This window comes from Oncorhynchus masou, chromosome 13, assembly GCF_036934945.1.
Source record: "Oncorhynchus masou masou isolate Uvic2021 chromosome 13, UVic_Omas_1.1, whole genome shotgun sequence".
NCBI lineage: Eukaryota > Metazoa > Chordata > Actinopteri > Salmoniformes > Salmonidae > Oncorhynchus > Oncorhynchus masou.
This window is the reverse complement of record NC_088224.1, coordinates 52,764,491-52,786,942: the sequence shown is the minus strand read 5'-3', so window position 1 is coordinate 52,786,942 and position 22,452 is coordinate 52,764,491. Positions and strand designations below refer to the sequence as shown.

Genomic DNA, 22,452 nt, shown 5'->3' with positions numbered 1-22,452 from the left:
CACATGGAGCTGTCACTTGTGTCATCGTTGTATTCTGGATCTGTGAGTGACAAGGAGATCTTCAAGAAGTCTGGAATTATTTCCTTACTCACCCCTGACATGGCCATTAAAAATAAAATGAAATGTTATTGGTCGCATACAGTACACATGGTTAGCAGATGTTAATGCGAGTGTAGTGAAATGCTTGTGTTTCCGACAGTGCAGTAATATCTAACAAGTAATCTAACCTAACAATTTCACAACAACTACCTTAAACACACGTGTAGAGGGATGAATACGAATATGTCCATATAAATATATGGATGAGCGATGGCCGTGTGGTGGATAAGGGCTTTTTCGTAGATGACATTGTTCTGTGCAAGGTCAACAGGACAGCCTTTCAAGACGCACACAGATGCCAGCGCATGAGGTTAGGGAGACCCAATCCACTGCCAGGCTGAGAGTGCATGTTGAAAGAATGAGCCGCAGAGTAAAGGAGCACAAGCTGTTTGACAGTCATCCCCCTGACCATCTCAGGAAGCATCAACCAATTATTTGCCGTGGCGTGCCTGTTGGTCAACTCTCAAAACGGACCTTTGGCCAAGCCAGTGTAAATGTACATGTGTCTATTTGCTAGCAGCAAAAAAATTATTTGTTTATCTATGACATGTATCAATCATTTGTGTTGCAGTGAATATCAGCTTGTGTAGAGCTTGTATTGGCTTTAATTAGGCAATGAGTTAAAGGGTGGGGGAAAGAAATCAAGTCAACACAGAATAGCCAGAATGCAAGATTGAATACAATGTTAGAGATGTGTAATTGATTAACTGAACTGTTGAACATTTGATGAAATACATTTTTCTTCACAAGAACATCAATACTTATTTTTTCATGATACCACTAAACTTTGGCACCCATGCAGGGGATCCATTCAGGTGCGAGATAATACACTTCTGCAGGTAGTGGTAAAAATAAGTTGTCAACCTTCCCTCTTATAGGTTTTGAAACCTGTAGATCTTTATATATCCTTTCAACTAGGATGTCCTCCTGTGCACAGATGACAAAGTCACACCAGCTACAACCTGTGAGAAGGATTTGACCTTGCACCTGCCAGTAGTAAGCATGAGATCTCTTCAACTTCAGCTCCCCATTCTGTATCTTCAGATAAGGGCAGTCAACATAACTTGGTACATTTGGGCACTTGACCTCGAAGAGTCCAAAGTGTGGTCTCACACTGGGATCAAATATGATTCCATCTGGAGAGGATCCTAACCACGGAGCATCTTGGTGCACAACGAAGCCACACGGAAAGAAGTTACCATTCTTCAGTGTGCAGTACTCCTGTACAGTCACTGGCTCCATGGACCAGAGCCCCCTCTTCATCTCCATGGTCTGCATACCAGATCCCTGTACAGTGACTGGCTCCATGGACCAGAGCCCCCTCTTCATCTCCATGGTCTACATACCAGATCCCTGTACAGTCACTGGCTCCATGGACCAGAGCCCCCTCTTCATCTCCATGGTCTGCATACCAGATCCCTGTACAGTCACTGGCTCCATGGACCAGAGCCCCCTCTTCATCTCCATGGTCTGCATACCAGATCCCTGTACAGTCACTGGCTCCATGGACCAGAGCCCCCTCTTCATCTCCGTGATCCCTTGAACGTCTGCTCAGCTAGGTGGTCAGCTGAGGTCTCTCCCCGGATATGGCAAAGCTCTCAAACGAGAGGATGTTATTCTCATTTTCCTGAGCTGATGCCATTCTGGGTTGCTGCTCTGCTCCCTTGTAGCAACCTGGACTTTGTGTGACATCTCGTAGGTTGTCTCTAATGCCTTGAGGTTGAACTGCTCCTGATGGTTAAGGACGTAAGCACACTGGGAAGCCTGAAGCCTGTAGCCATCTAATGGAAGTATTGGTGGAGAAGGAGCATCGGCAATCTTCACAATTTCACAAGTCTTTGGCTGTGGAAGTTGATAGGACAGCACACTGCCAGCTTGCACTGGCCCAAAGGCAGACTCATGTCAGCTGACATTTCCATTGTTGTCACAAGAGGGGCAGTAAGTGGAGAAAAGTTGGCACGCGGAGAAAGTCCATGTCAGCCCTGTATCCGTTGAGTGCTTTGTAGAGAGAACTTCTGCAAAACATTTTAAAACCTTAACATCAGGATGGAGAGATAACTATGACAAAGACTCATGTAACTTTTCCAGAAACAACAAGCCTGAAAGTTCAAATAAAATGGATTCAAATATAGAGATTATTATATATTTCCCCTTAGTCTTTGTCCCAAACATTTGTTGTTACATCGTAAAGCCGACACTGTTTAGGCTTATCATCTCGATACAAAGAATAAGAATCACAACAAAATGTTTTATAAAATGGCTTCACACCCTAATTAACAAGAATTTACTGTTACATAGGCTGAATACTTTTCATGTGCATTTTTTTAATGGATATTGATAGACTCACAAGTGTTCTTGTCTTGTGCCAACGCTGTTCTGTGTCTGTGCAGGCGTGAACTGGTGGTGCAGCAGGAATGTTTAGTTGAGAGTAGTGCGCTGTCTGGTAAAGAAGGGCCACTTCCTGCAACACAGCAGCAGTGGCTTTGGACCAATCACTGGTACGGAGTGCTTTAACTCCATCTGTGAAGTGAAGATATGTGTGAAGTGAGAAATAAGAATGATGTGGCCCATGAATAACAATAAACATAGTAGTGTCTAGTCTTCTTAACTAGGGGCTCATTTAACAGATCTTTACCAAATAACCTGTTAAGTGGGCAATTCTAAATTGGGATTGGGACCCATGATGACAGTGTCCCACAGGAGATGTTTAACATGGTCCCTAGTAGCCATCTTTAACCTTTCCCTACTCTCATGCTGTGGGGTGTCAATATATCTTTGCTAGATACCGTGTAGAAGAAATGAACAACAATTATTTTTAGCGTGCAGATATAGCTAGCAAGCTAACGAAAATACACACATTCTCAAGTACATTCTGTCAACGTTACATACTTTTACGAAGTAACTAGCTAGCTACATTTACTAGTTAAATTAGCTAGGTAGCTAATATGATTGTAGCTAGCTAATGTTACAGCTGTCACTGACTTGGTACTCACCTTCATAGTTGTCTATGTAGCTTCCTATTATACATCTTGAACCCCTTTTCGTTCTTGCTCGCTGGAGTCTCCGAGGCTGATTTAACAATTCGATGTACACTATTAATATTAATTTGAGGCAAGTCCTGAGGACACATAGTAACAAACTGAGATATAGTGGTAGTAATGTTATATCGTCGATAACAACTAAACTGACTTCCGTCAGAGCGCGAAGGAGGGAGTTAGGGAAGTAGCGGAGGAGGCGGCGAGTGCGTGTAGATGCTGTACGTGGCGTCAGTATGATAAGTATAGAGACGGTGTGTGCTGCGCGGTTGAGACATCACCTTCACTCCCTCACCAGGGCAGGCCGTACTCACCGTGTATGTGAGGCTGGGCTGTATTTATAAACACAGAAATAATTTTACATTATCAAAGTGGATTCATTTTTACAACATTTTTTTATTTTTGGATACATTTCAACTACAGAGCATCAACTACATTTTCACTATTTAAAACTCAAATAATGAAAGGTTAAAGAAATACTTGGCTGTAGAACTGAAAACACTTGACTCAATTGCTGAAAATACTTAACTGATATGCGGGGTATCTTATGGTGACAAAGGCCAGGGGCTGTTTGTGTGTGTGGTGTACGTGTGCGCCTGTGTGTGTGTGGACGAGGGCGCCGGCAGAGGCATGATGTTATCATATGTTCCTGGTCAGATAGAATGCCCCTGCAATGCTCACGCAGAAACCCCCTTTACAGAGCACGCTCACACGGTCAGGAGTCGGAGCAGCCACTGTAAAATAACAGCAACTATTCAGGGTTAGAGGGCATTAGTAAGGGTATAGTCTGTATTAGAGGTGGAGTCAGGGTCAAGATACTGTACAAGTTAGGCTTGAGGATATGGTCTGGCACAGGACGGGTTTGGGTCAGGTTATGGTTCATGTTAACATATAGGGTTATAGTTAGGGTAAGCGTTAGGGTTAAGGTTGAACCGAGATCTGGACATGGCGCTAGGTTTGGGGTTGTGGTTTAGCCTAGGGTTAGGGTTGAGGTTTAGGCTAGGGTTAAGGTTATGGTTAGGGTTGTGGTTGAGGGTAGGGATAGGGTTGAACCAGGATGTGGACATGAAGTTAGGCTTAGGGCCAGGGTTTTGGTTGATTTTAAGATCAAGGAGGACTCACAGTATTGATTCCTCCGTCTTTGACCTCAGGGTTGCTCTCTGATTTATACAGGGCTGGGGAGAGGGGACACAAACAAATCAAATCAAATGTTATTAGTCACATGCGCCGAATACAACAGGTGTAGACCTTACAGTGAAATGCTTACTTTACGAGCCCCTAACCAACAATGCAGTTTTTTTTTAACGAGTAAGAATAAGAAATAAAAGTAACAAGTAATTAAAGAGCGGCAGTAAAATAACAATAGCGAGACTATATACAGTGGGGCAAAAAAGTATTTAGTCAGCCACCAATTGTGCAACTTCTCCCACTTAAAAAGATGAGAGGCCTGTAATTATCATCATAGGTACACATCAACTATGACAGACAAATGAGAAACAAAATCCAGAAAATCACATTGTAGGATTTTTAATGAATTTATTTGCAAATTATGGTGGAAAATAAGTATTTGGTCACCTACAAACAAGCAAGATTTCTGGCTCTCACAGACCTGTAACTTCTTCTTTAAGAGGCTCCTCTGTCCTCCACTTGTTACCTGTATTAATGGCACCTGTTTGAACTTGTTATCAGTATAAAAGACACCTGTCCACAACCTCAAACAGTCACACTTCAAACTCCACTATGACCAAGACCAAAGAGCTGTCAAAGGACACCAGAAACAAAATTGTAGACCTGCACCAGGCTGGGAAGACTGAATCTGCAATAGGTAAGCAGCTTGGTTTGAAGAAATCAACTGTGGGAGCAATTATTGGGAAATGGAAGACATACAAGACCAATGATAATCTCCCTCGATCTGGGGCTCCACGCAAGATCTCACCCCGTGGGGTCAAAATGATCCCAAGAACGGTGAGCAAAAATCCCAGAACCACACGGGGGGCCCTAGTGAATGACCTGCGAGAGCTGGGACCAAAGTAACAAAGCCTACCATCAGTTACACACTATGCTGCCAGGGACTCAAATCCTGCAGTGCCAGACGTGTCCCTCTGCTTAAGCCAGTACATGTCCAGGCCCATCTGAAGTTTGCTAGAGAGCATTTGGATGATCCAGAAGAAGATTGGGAGAATGTCATATGGTCAGATGAAACCAAAATATAACTTTTTGGTAAAAACTCAACTCATCGTGTTTGGAGGACAAAGAATGCTGAGTTGCATCCAAAGAACACCATACCTACTGTGAAGCATGGGGGTGGAAACATCATGCCTTGGGGCTGTTTTTCTGCAAAGGGACCAGGACGACTGATCCGTGTAAAGGAAAGAATGAATGGGGCCATGTATCGTGAGATTTTGAGTGAAAACCTCCTTCCATCAGCAAGGGCATTGAAGATGAAACGTGGCTGGGTCTTTCAGCATGACAGTGATCCCAAACACACCGCCCGGGCAACGAAGGAGTGGCTTCGTAAGAAGCATTTCAAGGTCCTATAGTGGCCTAGCCAGTCTCCAGATCTCAACCCAATAGAAAATCTTTGGATGGAGTTGAAAGTCCGTGTTGCCAGCAACAGCCCCAAAACATCACTGCTCTAGAGGAGATCTGCATGGAGGAATGGGCCAAAATACCAGCAACAGTGTGTGAAAACCTTGTGAAGACTTACAGAAAACGTTTGACCTCTGTCATTGCCAACAAAGGTTATATAACAAAGTATTGAGATAAACTTTTGTTATTGACCAAATACTTATTTTCCACCATAATTTGCAAATAAATTCATTCAAAATCCTACAATGTGAATTTTTGGATTATTATTATTTTTCCCTCATTTTGTCTGTCATAGTTGAAGTGTACCTGTGAAGACAATTACAGGCCTGTCTCATATTTTTAAGTGGGAGAACTTGCACAATTGGTGGCTGACTAAATACTTTTTTGCCCCACTGTACAGGGGGGTACCGGTACAGAGTCAATGTGCCGGTTAGTTGAGGTAATATGTATATGTAGGTAGAGTTATTAAAGTGACTATACATATATGAGAACACAGAAAATAACAGCGGGAAGGGGTGGGGGTGGGGGGGGGTGGGGGGAAATGCAAATAGTCTGAGTAGCAATTGGATTAGATGTTCAGGAGTCTTATGGCTTGGGGGTAGAAGCACACAATATTAAGGCTGAATATCATAACCTGCAACAAAACATAGCTCACCTAAGTGTGTGTGTGTGTGTGTGTGTGTGTGTGTGTGTGTGTGTGTGTGTGTGTGTTGAAATACCGAATAGCTTGCGCAGCCTGGTGACACAGGCCACAAAGCCATGGAAAGGCAGGTGCAGCTCCCCAGAGCCAAACCTCTCCCACAGCAGCTGTATGACCTGGCCATCACACTGCACACCTAGCAGGAAGGAGGAAGAAGAGAGGGGAGGAGAGAATGATGAGGCAGGGATGAGAGGGAAGGAGAGAGAAATGTGTTATTATCCATTCAAGAGTGGAGTGGAAGGTAAAATGTGAGTGGGTGAATGAGTGAGTGTAAGAGGCAGAGAGTGAGAGTGTGTGTGTGTGTATGCGTGCGCGTGTGTACACACCAGCAGCCTGGAGGGCCAGACTAAGCTCAAAGGGGCTCATAGTCCCTGAAGAGTCCTGATCAAACTTGAAGAAGATGGACTGAAAGAGAGAGAGGTCAATAAAGGATGGTTGAGTAGCAGTAGCTAAGTAATATCACTAATTATAAACCGGGTATTTTGGGTCCTGGATGCTGATTGGCTTGTGTATATCAGACAACATGCCTTGGATATGATGCAAGAACACTTTTATGTTGCTAACCAGTTTATAATAGCAACAAGGCACCTCTTTGGTTTGAGGTATATGGCCAACATAGTTTATTTAGTTCAGTTTATTTATTCGACCATTTAAAAAAACAAGCACACATAAAACTTGAAAAAGCCATAGACGCACATAAATACAATCATGGAGGATAACACACAATGAAGTCTGGGACTTATTTCCATTGTGGTCCTCTTGAGACAAGATGGCTGGGTAAGATCCAACACAGTACGGCAGTGAAATTATCAAACAAAAACAGAGAAGAAGAACATCTATCTCATCATTCCAGTTACCATGGCTAAGGCCAGTATCCAGGCACTCCCCTTTGCATCGTGCATAACAACAGCCCTTATCCGCTGTATATTGGCCAATACACTGCACCCCCTTGGGCTTTATTGCTTAACATATTGGGTTTTGTACCTATAGCAGTCGTACCTGCAGACTGCGAAGAGAGGTCAGCACAGGCTCTGTCTGCTCTCGGGTCAGACTGCTACGCCCCCCAGTCTGACACGTGGGTTAGGGACAGCTCTCAGACACAGACAGAGGCGCTCAAAAGTACCAGGGCCCGTATCCACAAAGCAAATCAATGCTGATCTAGGATCAGTTTAGCCTTTTAGATCACAATGAATAAGATATTAAATGGACAAATCCTAGATCAGCATTCCTACTCTTAGATGCTTTCTGGTCCTGGCAAGAAAGACAAAGCCAGTGAGATGTAAGGGGAAACGCTGTGACAACTGGCCAAATGAAAGGATACTTCCTCTCCAAAGATGAGCTGTCTGCATGTCTCCAGTGGCAGCTGGTAGTCTTTCTCCAGAACTGAGAGAGAGGGAGAGAGGGGAGAGGTGAACGAGGCAGAGGATTGTAATGGTATATTTAAGCAATAAGGCACAAGTGGATGTGGTATACGGCCAATATTAAACGGCTACGGGCTGTTCTTATGTACGACACAACGCTGAGTGCCTGGATACAGCCCTTAGCCGTGGTATATTGGCCGTATACCGCAAACCCTCAAGGTGCCTTATTGCTATTATAAACTGGTTAGCAACGTAATTAGAACACTAATAATACATGTTTTGTCATACCGGTGGCATAAGGTCTGATATACCACTGCTGTCAGCCAATCAGCATTCAGGGCTCGAAGCACCCAGTTTATAATAGCCATTAGGTTTCGCCTAGAGAAGTCATCTCTGTTTCCCCAAAAAAGTGTCTACCTGCTCGAGGAAACCTTGCTACTCTGCTCCCCCTACAGCTGTTTACTGGTACTGCACTGTAAGAATATTCCCCTCAAAAGGACCAACATACAATAGTTGCACCCTTCATTACAGCAGTTTATGGAGTTCTGCAACATGGTTGGACTAAATTAACCTTATAATGACAACCTGAGTTCATGAATGATCTAACCTGAGTTAACCAGCTTCATGAACTCCTTAGCATTCAGCTTGTCATCCTGTCAGGGAGAGAGAACAGGAGGTTAAGACTGTCTAAGGGAGACATGTATCTTCTATGATTGAGTTATATTTAGAGATGAGAGAATTCCTACCGGCCCCGCCACCTCATCAAAGGTCTTCTGTACTCTCTTGCGATCCTCTGGCAAGACTGGTGGCATTGACATTACCTGTGAAGGACACACACACACAGACAGTTGGCTTGGTGAACTGGAGAGCAGAACTGCAGTAGAAGTAGACTTCAGTAAGGTTTAACTCACCATGAGGAAGCCAGTGGAGCAAGTGAAGTCTTGGGTCCTGGAATACAAGGAGGAGCACCATCAGTCTGTTACTAATTATCTTCATCATCATCATCATCCCCCACCACCCTCCTCTCCGTACCCCAGATTGTTGCCAGTCTTGGAGTAGACGCGGAGGAAGAATTCCGCTGGCTGGTTGGGACTGTAGGTGGAGGCCAGGATCACGTAGTTTCCCGGGTCCAGCCTCACCTCCCTCCACACAGCCCTACGGTGACAACAGGCAAGAAGAAGAGAAGAACTTCTATTGACTGTTTTCGTGAAAACGTGACATATTTGCCGTGAAGACTGGCTGCAAAGGTACAGTACCTGAAAGGCTGGTACACCCCAGAACTCCCCACAGGCTGCTTGAAAGAGAAGAAGCTCTGGTCCAGACACAGGCCCCGGAGCTACGAGAGGGGGAGCGGGGAGAAGAGAGAAGAGAAGGAAAGAGGAAGAGAGGAGAGGAGAAAAGAGGGGAAGGCAGAGATAGAAAAGAGGGAGAGAAGGAGGTAGTGGTGGAGAGAGGGGGGCAGCAGACATGGTTGGTAGATTAAAAGCCATGTCATTGTCTAACTAATGAAAATATGTAGTTAAAAAACAACAACTTTACAATAAAATACTCACCTTTGGAGGAACCTGCAGAAAGAGGAAAGACGTCAGATTGACTGAAAATGTAGAACGTTCACATTCACAGCGCACACAGGGACAACACATTTTCCCTCCCTCTCTCACCCTTTCTCTCTCACCCTGTAGATGTGGAAGGCGATGTGGAGGAAGTTGATTTTCTCCTTCTTTCTCCGGTCTTTCTGCAGTAGTTCCACCAGCACGGTGCACTGCTTTGCCTTCTCCTTCTGCTTCTCTGCCACCTTCTTCTCCCCCGGGGTCATCTCTATATCATCATCATGCTCGGCAAGGACAAGCTGGAACTGGGGATTCTTCCAGAAGGATCCTATGAGAGAGAGAGAGAGAGAGAGAGAGAGAGAGAGAGAGAGACACAGAGAGGGGGGGGGGGGGGTAGAGGAGGGAATGTTGATAAGGAAGGTGGTAAATGACAACTGGATGAAATTACAAACATTCTGCTTTTGGAAACACACACACACACACACACTCACGAGGGTAACTACAGCTCCCCCCTGCAGTGGAGCCCGATACCCAGGAGCCTTTGTGAGAGCTGAGGGTCCAGGCAGAGGGGGGGTCTGCAGGGGAGTCGGGGTCAGTGGATGTGTCCTCTTCCACTATGGGGTCAGGTTCCACACTACACAGCTCCACTGTGTCAAACAGCTTGTTGAAGTCCTCCGCACTGATCCTGACACAGAGCGGATACACACTGTCAGAATGTGTTTGTGTGCTGTTGTTGTAAAGTGTGAAACTAGATGAGATGTAGAGTTAGAGTGAGAAGCATTTATTAAAGTGTCACTTCACAATGATACAGTAGAGATTTTAACAACCACAATTGTGGACCACTCAAACCGTTTTGAGACACGAAAAGCAGTCATAGCCAAACGTGGTACAGTATTTCATTTGGAGTCATCTATAATACATACAGTACATCATCTATACATATCAGTTATTGTACATTACGTTATATATACACATGCATGCATAAACAAAAACAAAGTACAATAGATAAAAGGCGAGATTGGTCGATGTACACTGCCTTCAGAGAGTATTCACACCCTTTGACTTTTTCCACATTTTGTTGTGTTACAGCCTGAATTTAAAATGGATTAAATGTATATATTTTTTGTCACTGGCCAAACCACAATACCACATAATGTCAACGTGGAGTTATGTTTTTCTAAATTTTAACAAATGAATAAAAAATGAAAAGTTGAAATGTCTTGAGTCGATAAGTATTCAACCCCTTTGTTATGGCCTAAATAAGTTCAGGAGTAAAAAACTGCTCATCAAGTCACATAATAAGTTGCATGGACTCACTTTGTGTGCAACAATAGTGTTTAACATTACTTTTTAATGACTACCTCATCTCTGTAACCCACACATACAATTATCTGTAAGGTCCCTCAGTCGAGCAGGGAATTTCAAACAAAGATTCAACCACAAAGACCAGGGAGGTTTTCCAATGCCTCGCAAAAACGAAGGGCAGATATGTAAAAATGGAATATCCCTTTGGGCATGGTGGAGTTATTAATTACACTTTGGATGGTGTATCAATACACCCAGTCACTACAAAGATACAGGCGTCCTATCTCAGTTGCAAGAGAGGAAGGAAACCGCTCAGTGATTTCACTATGAGGCCAATGGTGACTTTAAAACAGTTACAGAGTTTCATGACTGTGATAGGAGAACACTGAAGATGGATCTACAACATTGTAGTTACTCCACATACTAACCTAATTGACAGAGTGAAAAGAAGGAAGCCTATAGAGGATACAAATATTTCAAATCATGCATCTTGTTTGCAACAATGCACTAAAGTAATACTGCAATAAATGTGGCAAAACAATTCAATACAAAGTGTTACGTTTGGGGTAATACAACACATTACTTAGTACCACTCTCCATATTTTCAAGCATAGTGGTGGCTGCATCATGTTATGGGTATGCTTGTAATCGTTAAGGTCTGAGAAGTTTTTGAGGATAAAAAATAAATGGAATGGAGCTAAACACAGGCAAAATCCTAGAGAAAAACCTGGTTCAGTCTGCTTTCCATCAGACAATAACCTAAAACACAAGGCCAAATCTACGCTGGAGTTGCTTACCAAGAAGACAGTGAATGTTCCTGAGTGGCTGAATTACAGTGTTGACTTAAATCTGCAAGAAAATCTAAGGCAAGACCTGTAAATGGTTGTCTAGCGATGACCAACAACCAACATTTCTGTATTTAATTTTCAATAAATTTGCACAAAAACAATCAAACATGTTTTCACTTTGTCATTATGGGGTACTGCATGTTGATGGTTGAGAAAAAAAAGCTATTTAATAGATTTTGAATTCAGGGTGTAACACAACAAAATGTGGAGTAAGTCAAGGGGTATGAATACTTTCTGAATGCACTGTATGTGTATGTATGTGTTTACGTATGTTTGTGTCTACGTGTGTTTGTAACCAGAACCTACCAGAACTCTCCGTCCTCACTGTTTTTCAGATCAATCCTTTTCTTCTCAGCAGCATCCACATCATCCCAGTCTTTACTCCTGCAATTACACACACAGGATTACATGCCTGTGTAATGCAAAATGAAACACACACACACACACACACAATTCCTTACTTGTCACTCCAGGGTCCAGAGTACTCCACAAAGCCCCAGGGATTCCTCAGCCTCAGCAACAAGGCCTCACCAGCCGGCTTCTTCACCTGAACCACATATACACACATGCACACGCACACAGACAAACAATTATTTGAGCAAAATGAGAAAGTGGATTGTTTTCTGATGACTTTAGCTTGGTGACGCACAGGATGATACATACCGTGTCAGTGTCTGTGATGGCGTAGGCATGGCCCTTCACCAATCCCTCTGCAGTCACTGTGCCTATCTCACGATAGTTACTAGCCTGTGGAGATACACAGCACATAGAGAGCAACTCACCACAGGTGCTGCATACACAGTAAGAATCACACTTGCCGTCACAGTAGCTATTGACGAAGGAGAGGTGTGAGGAAGGTATGCAGCTATGTTGGTACAGCATTCACCATAAAGTCTATGAGTCATATTTGTCCCATGGAAAGTGACAAGGGGATACCTAACTGAATGCATTTAACTGAAATGTGTTTTTCGCATTTAACCCAACCCCTCTGAATCAGAGATGTGCGGGGGGCTGCCTTAATTGTCATCGGCGCCTGGGGAACAGTGGGTTAACTGCCTTGCCCAGGAGCAGAACGACAGATTTTTATCTTGTCAGCTCTGGGATTCGATCCAGCAATCTTTCGGTTTCTGTCCCAAAGCCCCTGCCTGCCAGGCTACCTGCCGCCCCATCGGGTGTGAGTGGGTGTGTGTGCGTTCCTGCGTGCATGTATGTACTGTACCTGTATGAAGCAGCTGAGCAGGCTGCCACGGGACAGGGCAGCAGAGAGGGCTTTCCACATGACCCTGGGGGCGCGGGAGGAGACAGGGAGGGAGTAGGCTATGCCCCCTGTAAAATCCTCCATCGCCTCTGAGATATTACCCCCCTTCAGACTCCCATATGACCCGATCAGCCTGCTCCGAGATAGGAGTAGAGCGAGCATGAGAAAGGGGTGTGTGCAGAGAAAGGGGGAGGAGAGAGAGCGGCGTGGGAGAGGAAGGATTTAGAAACGAGGGAGATACATTTTATAGATGTACATGTTCTGTCATTTAGCAGATGCTCCTACTCAAAGAGCTGTACAATAAACACATTCAAATGAGGCTGAGACCTCATAAGAGCAGTGTCAGGCACACAGAGCCAGACACACTGGAACGCTCAAATGATGTACGACATTACACACACACACACACAGATGCATGGACGCACGCATACACACACACACACACACACCCCGGTTGACTGACTTGGCATAGGCTTTCTCCACCAGGGCGCTCCAGTACTCGTTGCGGGTACAGGAGTAGCTGAAGAGCAGGCGGCCCTCGCGTACGGGTAGCCTGTCATCTACTACCACCTCCACCCACTCACCATACTGCCAGAACTACACAGGGGGGCGGGGGGGTTATGGATGGAGAGGGAGGCATAAAGAGGGTGGACAGGGAGGGAGGGAGGGAGGAAGGATGAGGCGTAAGGAGGAGGATGTAGGGAGAGACGGGGAGAGGGAGGGAGAAGGGAAAGAGGGGAGGGGGAGAGATATACATTTGATATCTTGCATAACAGTGGGCAAGTACAAGCCTGCATCATCATATGCCCATAAGCAAGGCTGTGTGTGTGTGTGTATGTGTGTGTTTCAGGGTAGTAGTTACCTACAAGTCTGTACTACACTCCCAACATAACCCCTCCAGGTCTACTCATATGTACCCTTTTTCTCCAACCAATGCGTTATGTCATGCCACACATACTTCACTGAGAGGGCCAAGTCACCTGAGAAAATATTAACACGGTCCGTCAATCTAAATAACACATTTTTAAAAATCTCCATCAAAATCCGTCAATTTAAGCTAGTGATATCTGTTTTTTTTTGCATTGGCTGAGTCTCAATCCAACGCATCTGCCGATGTTGCACTTCCACATCTGAGGTGAAAGGTGGCAGAGCTAGAGTGATGTTTTGTCAGACCATGAGACATCCCATCTGAGGTGAAAGGTGGCAGAGCTAGAGTGATGTTTTGTCAGACCATGAGACATCCCATCTGAGGTGAAAGGTGGCAGAGCTAGAGTGATGTTTTGTCAGACCATGAGACATCCCATCTGAGGTGAAAGGTGGCAGAGCTAGAGGGATGTTTTGTCAGACCATGAGACATCCCAGAAATCGGTCTTCTCACGAAAACGTCTATAGCGTCCGAACCGTGCCCTACAAACTAATGTGACCCCCACCGTGGAAAGGGGAGATTCTCACGAACACCGTGGTGTTCTCTTTTTTTTCAAGTCTGAACGCTCGGATCAACTCTACACCTCGGCCAGAGTGTCCGGTGTGCACTCGGAACACTCCGAGAGTTATGAATGGACAATCTGACAACGCTCTGAGTGTACTCTGAGTGTACTCTGGCACTCCAGATTGAATTCACAAACACACCCGTAGTATAAACCAACCTTTAGTCTTGAAATCTTTGGTTGTTTAGTACATGGCCTTACATGCGAATCCTTAATGAGATGGGTGGGGGCTAAGGTTTAAGAGGGTGTGAACTATGCTGAATGGGTGTAGAAAAAGAAGAGCTCTCCAGTAGGTGTATACAAACATTCAAGGGACATTTTCTCAAAAGTGATGTTACAAGTTTATCAACTTTCAAAGCAGAATTACTTTCCCATTGTACCTCAACTGTAGTGTATGATATACAATTTTCTAGCTCTGAACCTCTACTTTTATCCAATGTAAAAAAAAAACACAATTTTAAATTTTGCTACACATGACAGAATCGAGCTGGTCGGTCACAAAGGGGTCCTAAAATTCTAAATCAAATAGCTAAATGATCCATAGTACGACCATCTTAAAACAATTCTGTATGTCAACTTAGAACCCCCCCACCCCGGCGTAAAGCAATTAGAGAAAATCACTAAGGCATAACTCATGACCTCTATGATGTTGTAATGCTTTTCGTGAGACAATGTTTTAATTATCAATCTCTTTAACCTGACACAATTGGTCCAGAGAAGCCTTTGAGGCAAATGTAAATTATTAAATGATAATGACGATAGGGGCAAGTGTGCAGAGACGAGAGCGAATGGGTTAGAGGTGTGCACAACGTGAGTGTGTGTGTGTGTGTGTGTGTGTGTGGGGGGGGGTAATTAAAGATCGCCCTCATTAGTGAAGAGGTAGGGTATGGGGGGAGGGGATCATCAACTAGATTTTGCCTCGGGATGATTTTTTGAGCGCATGGTCAGGGGGCCTGAACATAATTACAAATGATTTGTAGACTGCAAATTGACCGCAATAAGCACAAACAGATATAGTATTTGACTAAAACATAAGCATTTCAAACCTTGCTTGTATACGATCACATCATTCATCTATTATGCGTGGGAATACTTTGGAAAAGATTTCCAAAATTAAAATCACTTGAAGCTGATTTGCTGTTGTTTTTATAGTCATTTATGTCCAACTATGAAAAAATATATATATAAAAAAATGTGTTCACCAAATTTGGCCCACGGGCTGCCAGTTGGGAAATCTTGATCGAGTTACACCACCCTTCTCCCATAACACACACTCTCTGTCATAACACACACTCTCTGTCATAACACACACTCTCTGTCATAACACACACTCTCTGTCACAACACACACTCTCTGTCACAACACACTCTCTCTGTCACAACACACACTCTCTGTCACAACACACTCTCTCTGTCACAACACACACTCTCTGTCACAACACACACTCTCTGTCACAACACACACTCTCTGTCATAACACACACTCTCTGTCATAACACGCACTCTCTGTCATAACACGCACTCTCTGTCATATCACGCACTCTCTGTCATAACACGCACTCTCTGTCATAACACGCACTCTCTGTCATAACACGCACTCTCTGTCATAACACGCACTCTCTGTCATAACACGCACTCTCTGTCATAACACGCACTCTCTGTCGTAACACACACTCTCTGTCATAACACACACTCTCTGTCATAACACACACTCTCTGTCATAACACACACTCTCTGTCATAACACACTCCTCTGTTCTCTTTTTATTTCCACCATATTGCAATCTTCAGCCCTGCTTTTACTATTCTCGCTCTTTTACAAGACATGCTACTCTGATAAGATAGTAAGGAACATTCTCAATGCATTCACAAAAAGTGAGTATGCAGAACACATGTACACTGCAAGCTCATGAACCTTCCCCACGTCTTACCATGAAGTGGAAGATGCCAGCATAGGATTCTGTCAGGCTCTGATTAGGTGGTACCACTTTGACAAAGAGATTGGGGTGCATGGTAAGGCAGGACAGGGCAGCCAGAAGCCAACAGTCACCTATTAGAAAAAGAAAGAGACAGGTCAAAGGCAATATGCATGTTAACTAGCAGTATAGGTTTGATTTGATTTCAATTGATTCTACATGTATATTTCATTTCAAATCATTTCCTGGGGCTTGTGGAAGATATGCCACTGCAGCGTTCCCACACTCACACTTTCTCCCTCACAAACACACCCACATGCACACACACAAACATGCCTGTACACACACAGACCCATTCCTCTCTAACCGTAAACAGCTGCTCTGTGTATTCATGTAGAGGAAGAAAGAGGTGTTGATGATTGACGCACGTATGCACACACACAAACACACACACACACACACACATACACACACAAGGAATGCCACATTGCCATCAGATTCATCACACAAACCTTGAGGACAAAATGAACCAAGCAACAAGAAAGCAAGATGAGCATTCTCACCATTTCACACAAATCAAAAACAGACTGGGCATCACATGAAAAGCGGTCACAAACAAATCACAGAGTTATTTTTATGGGAGAAAGGGGGTGTGATCACAGGGTCCCAACTCCCTTTAGACCAACAGATACTCCGAGGAGGTTGGGACTGGGAGACTGGGAGGTGGGAACACGAATGTCACCCCCGATCCCCCTGCCATTGGGCAACGTGTTTGGAGCGGAGGCCCTGGGGCAATGTGGAGGGGTGACATATTCAGTGTGATTGATAGTGATCCTCCAGAATCACTGAGAAACTGAACCATACAGAGAAGAGAACCAGGATCGCTCAAGCCCATTCCCAGGAGAATAGGTTTGGAGAAGTGAGGGCAATCTGGTTATACAGGAAAACTGTGAGTTGGAGTTAATTGTCTACGTGTTACTGAAATGATACCCCATCCTATGATGTTTCAAATACACACACACACACACTTACCCAGCTGGCCCTGGCAGATATCGGTGGTACACGTTGTGTCCTCCACAAACACAGCATTGGCACTGATCTCCTGCAGAGAGAGAGAGAGAGACAAGGGGCAGAGTTCAAGACTACAGTGTACCCCACAGCACATGTTGCCCTTTAGTCTGAGGGAATGTGAAAGCAACACAACACTCTCATTTCGTTCACATAACAGTTGACTGGACGATGACAAGGCAATGTTAAAGATTTAAACTGCATCACACAGGTTGTTATCTCGTCATTCCATCTCTGTTCTGCTGTTAGAGATATCCTGTCCAGCTCTTTGGCTCAGACTCAAGAGTCTGGTCTGTAAGTTATCTTTCTTTTCTCTCAACATGATCCGTTCTGTCAGTTCCCTCTCTTCTCTCTGAACTTGCTCCATCAGATAAATCTATCCTCCTCGGAACAAGACCACACCTGACAGTGAGTCAGCTCGGGTGTAGCCTACAGCACAGGTGTAGGCTACATCTGTCCAGGAGCAACATCCCAATTGTACACAACTAGACCTACTCATATCCTCATCAAACTCAATGCATAACGTCAATATAAAAGTTAGAACATAGGCTGCAGATGTCCGTAAGATAAGCATGACTATCATGAGTAAGAAACTGGACTCTTGCAATATACAGGTAGGCTATGTTTATGAGCGTGACCACATGGCTGGCTATCATGTCGACCAGTGGTCACCAACATGTCGATCGCGACTGGTCCATCTTCAAGGTATTCCTACTCGATAACCAAACATTCCTATAGAAAAGCCAACGATAAAGGCTTACGCGCCTTTTTTTGTTATTCCTGTTGCGCTGTTGATGGTAGATGCACTTGATTCAAAAGACCTGCGCACTGGGTAGGCAACGTGTTCAATTTTGAAACATTTCATTTGTCTGAAAAGACATGGCCCGTCACCCTGGCGGACACGTCACCCTGGCGGACCGGGAGATCTGTGGCTAAATCGAGTGCGCCTCTACTGCGCTGGCCAATCGGATAGCACAAATCACCGTGCCTACAGCTTCTACACCCTGGCCACGGCAACGTTTGATATTAGCCAATGTGAGATGTAATAACTTTTAAAAAGATGAATAGAGAGACACTGTCAAATAATACAGCAAATAGCTGCTGTTCCGAGTGAGTTCACGTCTACGTTTTTATTCAGTAGTGTCAAACCTTTTTTTATTTAACACTATTGCAAAACAACGTGCTTCTCCATACTTTCACTGGCGCTGCAGCTGCAATGAATGAGTAGCCAAATGTTTTATTATCATTTCGTCCTGTCTATTTTATTATCAAGGAATATTTCACTTCCTCTGTTCTGGGGAACAACATGAATTTGTGCATGAGGCCGAGGCAGTGTGACTTGAGTTTCGCCATCAGGTGGAAGAAGGTGTCCCCTCTCTCTTGTCAGTCTCACCAGAGGAAAGGAAGGAGAGCAATGGGCGGTGATATATCAGGGACTGCTGCTCTCACCCTCCGCTAAAGACGAATGCCGGGTTCAAAACAACTCGGAACACGGAAATCTCCCGACTGCAGTGTATTCAATACAATTGGGAACTCGGGAGAAAAACAAATCTGACTCGGAAAAGTCGTGTTTAACCGTTTTCTAACTCGGAATTCCAAGTCGGAAAATCTAGAACTCCGACTTTCCGACCTGAAAATCACTTATGTCATGATTTGAAAGCACCATGACCATCAGATGCAGCTCGCATCAGTCCAGTAAAATAAAAATGTTAATAATTTCAGTTGCTACACCAACTGAACTATTTTGTTATCAAAGCTCCTCGAGTTTTAAAATATAATATGGTCTGAGGAGAACAATATTGGAAGGCCGGGCATATAGCCAATATGCTGTGATCATGTATTAGGCCTACTGCATAAACCTCATTCCTACAGAACAGTTTTAATTAGGTTAAACATTCTGTGTCGTAGATCTCGACTTGCTTTTTGACTGCGAAAGTGATCTCGACTCACTTGATGTAAACACCGATAGGACGGTAGCCTACCTTGGGTCGCAGCCACTTGATCTCCTTTTTGGGGTCTGGGTCGGTAGGCATACCGATGGAGCTCTGGTCCGGGGTGAAGGTTGGGTCAGAGAACAGTGAACCGGATTTAACGCACGCATCTAGGAGGGCTACATAGTGCTGGTCCCGAAATTGAACAGGATTGGCAATGGAACCAGTTGCGAACCTCCGAGTCTCCATTTTAAATTGTAAAGTTGAGATCAAAATAGCAAATGTCTATGCTTATTTTGGGGGGACTTGTACAACAATCCCAGTTCTTAAATACACACACACTAATTCACCCGTATGGAGACATACGGGCGCCTCCCTTAGTCGAACCATTCCAGCAAGGTATGCAAGAGCCTCCGGGAAGTTTGGAACGCTCCCATTTATTTAACGCTATCAACGTCAATTGTGATCGAATCAGCATAATATTAGCCACATTCAATGCAACATACTGAAACAAAACGAACTATGCCAGACTTAGTGTGTGTGTGTGGGGGGGATATATTTTATGGAACTTTCCACAAATTATACCCGCCTACACAAGAGATTGTGCAGAGCGCATCGGAGTGGGATTCAATTGCATTGACTGGCACAAACGAGTAGATTACTCTTGTGTTGAGATCATGAGCCCCACCAGTTTTGTTGCCTGTTTTGCATTTTATTTTAGCGTTAATTCGTGTCACATATCAGTTTGCAAAATAAAGCCGCGTACAAACATTGTATTTTTCTTGCTTTCTTGAGTAAAGCAGCTCCAAAATGCAAATGTGTCCGACCTGAAAATCACTGACGTCATGATTCGACCTTGTTTTTTCCAAGTTTTCCAGTTGTCTTGAAAGCACCATGAATCCAGAGAACGACCGACTTTCATGACAAAGTTAATGTCTTAATCGAAATTAAGGATTGCCTCTTATCTTCTCATCGTTCCCTTAGTTTGCACATCTCAATTGATATAAGCCTACTGCTTCTATAGGTCTATCTCATCAGTATCTTATTCATAATTTTAGGCAATGTTGGAATGATTTCATTGTTTTGCTTACTTTGTGTATTATAATTTGCACGTGTGCAAATGAGGAGATACTATATAATGTTGTTGGGTCTGTAACCATGTATACCAGTGACCGTCTTTTCCCATTCAAATATTTGTTTTCAACAAAAAGTTCAGTAATAGACCCATGTAATTCCAGTTGATTATTGTGAGGGTTGTTTTGTTTGCGCAATACACTCTGTGCGTCGGCATATTGTATATAAAATTGAATCTGACTGTATTTTCCTTCCTTTTTTTCACATAGTGTCACGCCCTGGTCTATATTTATTATGTTTATCTTCATTTATTGGGTCAGGCCAGGGTGTGACATGGTTTTATTTGTGGTGTGTTTCGTCTTGGGGTTGTGTGGGGTGTATAGCATAGTCTATGGCTGCCTGAGGCGGTTTTCAATCAGAGTCAGGTGATTATCGTTGTCTCTGATTGGGAACCATATTTAGGTAGCCATATTCTTTTGAGTGTTTTTGTGGGTGATTGTTCCTGTCTCTGTCTTCACTAGATAGGACTGTTTAGGTTTTCACGTTTCCGTTTTGTTGTTTTTGTATTGTTCGTGGTTTTTTTCGTTCTTCAATAAATATGTCTCAAAAGTACCACGCTGCATTTTGGTCCGCTCCTCCTTCAACAGAATAAAGCCGTTAGACATAGGCCTAATGAAATACTTCAAATGCTAGGCTAACCGTTTCTCTCTCGCTCTCTCGCTCTCTCGCTCTCTCTCTCTGTATGTATGTGGTGACTTAATCAAAGAAGAGTAAAGTTAAGGCCTCAACATCTTGCTGCATTTATCTGAATTAACATTTATCTGAATTTCTGTCGGTGTCCATTTTGAAAGTCCTGAACAAATAGGCCTACCTCATTGCAGCTAGTTTGCTTGCACTTGCTTGTACTTAGAGCAACGTTTTAATGACAGAAGAATAAACATTGTGAATTTACTGAACAGAAATGTAATCATGTTTGTGTATCTGTAACAGTATAATTTTAAACCGTCCCCTCGCCCATACCCGGGCGCGAACCAGGGACCCTCTGCACACATCAACAACAGTCACCCTCGAAGCGTCGTTACCCATCACTCCACAAAAGCCGCGGCCCTTGCAGAGCAAGGGGAACGACTTCTTCAAGGTCTCAGAGCAAGTGACGTCACCGATTGAAACGCTATTTAGCGCACCGCTAACTAAGCTAGCCGTTTCACATCCGTTACATATCCTTTTGGCCTTTGTTGTCATTGAAGGAGAATGCAGTTCTTAACGACTTACACAAATCCACAAGGAGTCAGTAGTAACCACATTTGTTTAAGCAAGTCAGCCATATCAGCTATGTTTTTTAAAAGGCAGTAGATGAGGCTGAATGAACTGTTATCACTGCCAGACAAGGCTCTGCTGATAGCCAGGCATAGCAGTGGTAAGGATTCCCTCCACGGTGCTGAAGGAAAGCTCTGCTGCTGGGACAGCTTTTATGTAAGCATTAACAGTTTGTGGGCACCGTTTGTCACCGTTATAGTGCAATTAATGTATTGTTTAGTATTGTGTTGTGTAGGTATGCATCTAAAAAAAAATGCCGAGTTTGCCCCACCAAGATTTACATGCTAAAATCGCCACGGGTAATAATAATACTTTGAAGGGAATAATAATGCATTTTATTTGATTAAATGGTTTCTTGCATCAAACACAATACAATAACATGTTCAGTTACCTCTTAGTCTGGAGGACAAGTGAATGAACAGGTTAACGTCAAACCCTGCACGTTTTTCAAAGGTGTAATGGATTGTCGACATTGAACACCCCGGATTGGCTACTACTGTTGGCTGAATGAAATTACTATTTCCTTGTTAAAATGTTATGGCATGCATTTTCTCCATTGTTTTTTATAGTAGACAACTGATAGGTCTACACGATTATCAAATAGCCACAGTAGCCTTCCTAGCCACAGTTAAAACTGTTACTAAAAGCAGGTAGGCTTCAGCCTCGGTGTTCATAGTAAACGCGCACCGGAAGTTGCACAGAATTTTCACAACGTTCAAGGTTTGCCGAACTGAAATTTGCTCAGTGCCCCAATTTTTTTTGAGGGAACATCGGATCTGACACTTGTTTTGTCCACACGAGGACTCGGACTCTCAAAGAGCCCTACAGTCTGTCACTGGGCCGTTCTCCATCACGCCTGATTAAATCGACGATGAGAACAGGAATGATTATGACCAGAGCTAAACAGACACAAAGA

The 22,452-nt window shown here is 43.8% G+C and overlaps 1 protein-coding gene across 1 annotated transcript; it reads right to left on the bottom strand.

The window, feature by feature from the left end:
• Positions 1 to 777: 777 nt before the first annotated feature.
• LOC135552555 (calpain-9-like) lies at positions 778 to 19,686 on the bottom strand. The gene is made up of 24 exons (XM_064984254.1): positions 19,197 to 19,686; positions 17,179 to 17,248; positions 16,162 to 16,280; positions 13,209 to 13,342; positions 12,707 to 12,878; positions 12,151 to 12,234; positions 11,949 to 12,034; positions 11,794 to 11,871; positions 9,826 to 10,019; positions 9,460 to 9,662; positions 9,338 to 9,349; positions 9,041 to 9,120; positions 8,817 to 8,939; positions 8,696 to 8,732; positions 8,531 to 8,605; positions 8,392 to 8,437; positions 7,745 to 7,806; positions 7,423 to 7,491; positions 6,750 to 6,828; positions 6,443 to 6,559; positions 4,257 to 4,309; positions 3,093 to 3,868; positions 2,447 to 2,619; positions 778 to 2,114 (listed from the first exon to the last, which is right to left on the bottom strand). Exons 1-22 carry the CDS (start codon positions 19,392 to 19,394, stop codon positions 3,842 to 3,844), a joined length of 2,118 nt encoding a protein of 705 aa, XP_064840326.1. The 5' UTR covers positions 19,395 to 19,686; the 3' UTR covers positions 778 to 2,114; positions 2,447 to 2,619; positions 3,093 to 3,841.
• Positions 19,687 to 22,452: the final 2,766 nt, after the last annotated feature.

Bases quoted from the DNA above. Each gene is read 5' to 3' on its own strand.
- LOC135552555 (XM_064984254.1), bottom strand. From the start codon at position 19,394: ATGGAGACTCGGAGGTTCGCAACTGGTTCCATTGCCAATCCTGTTCAA. The intron at 10,020-11,793 runs GTAGGTTCTGGT...GCTCTGTGTCAG, and splicing joins AGTGAGGACGGAGAGTTCTG to GATCAGTGCGGAGGACTTCA. The intron at 8,438-8,530 runs GTAGGAATTCTC...TCTCCCTGACAG, and splicing joins TTGATGAGGTGGCGGGGCCG to GATGACAAGCTGAATGCTAA.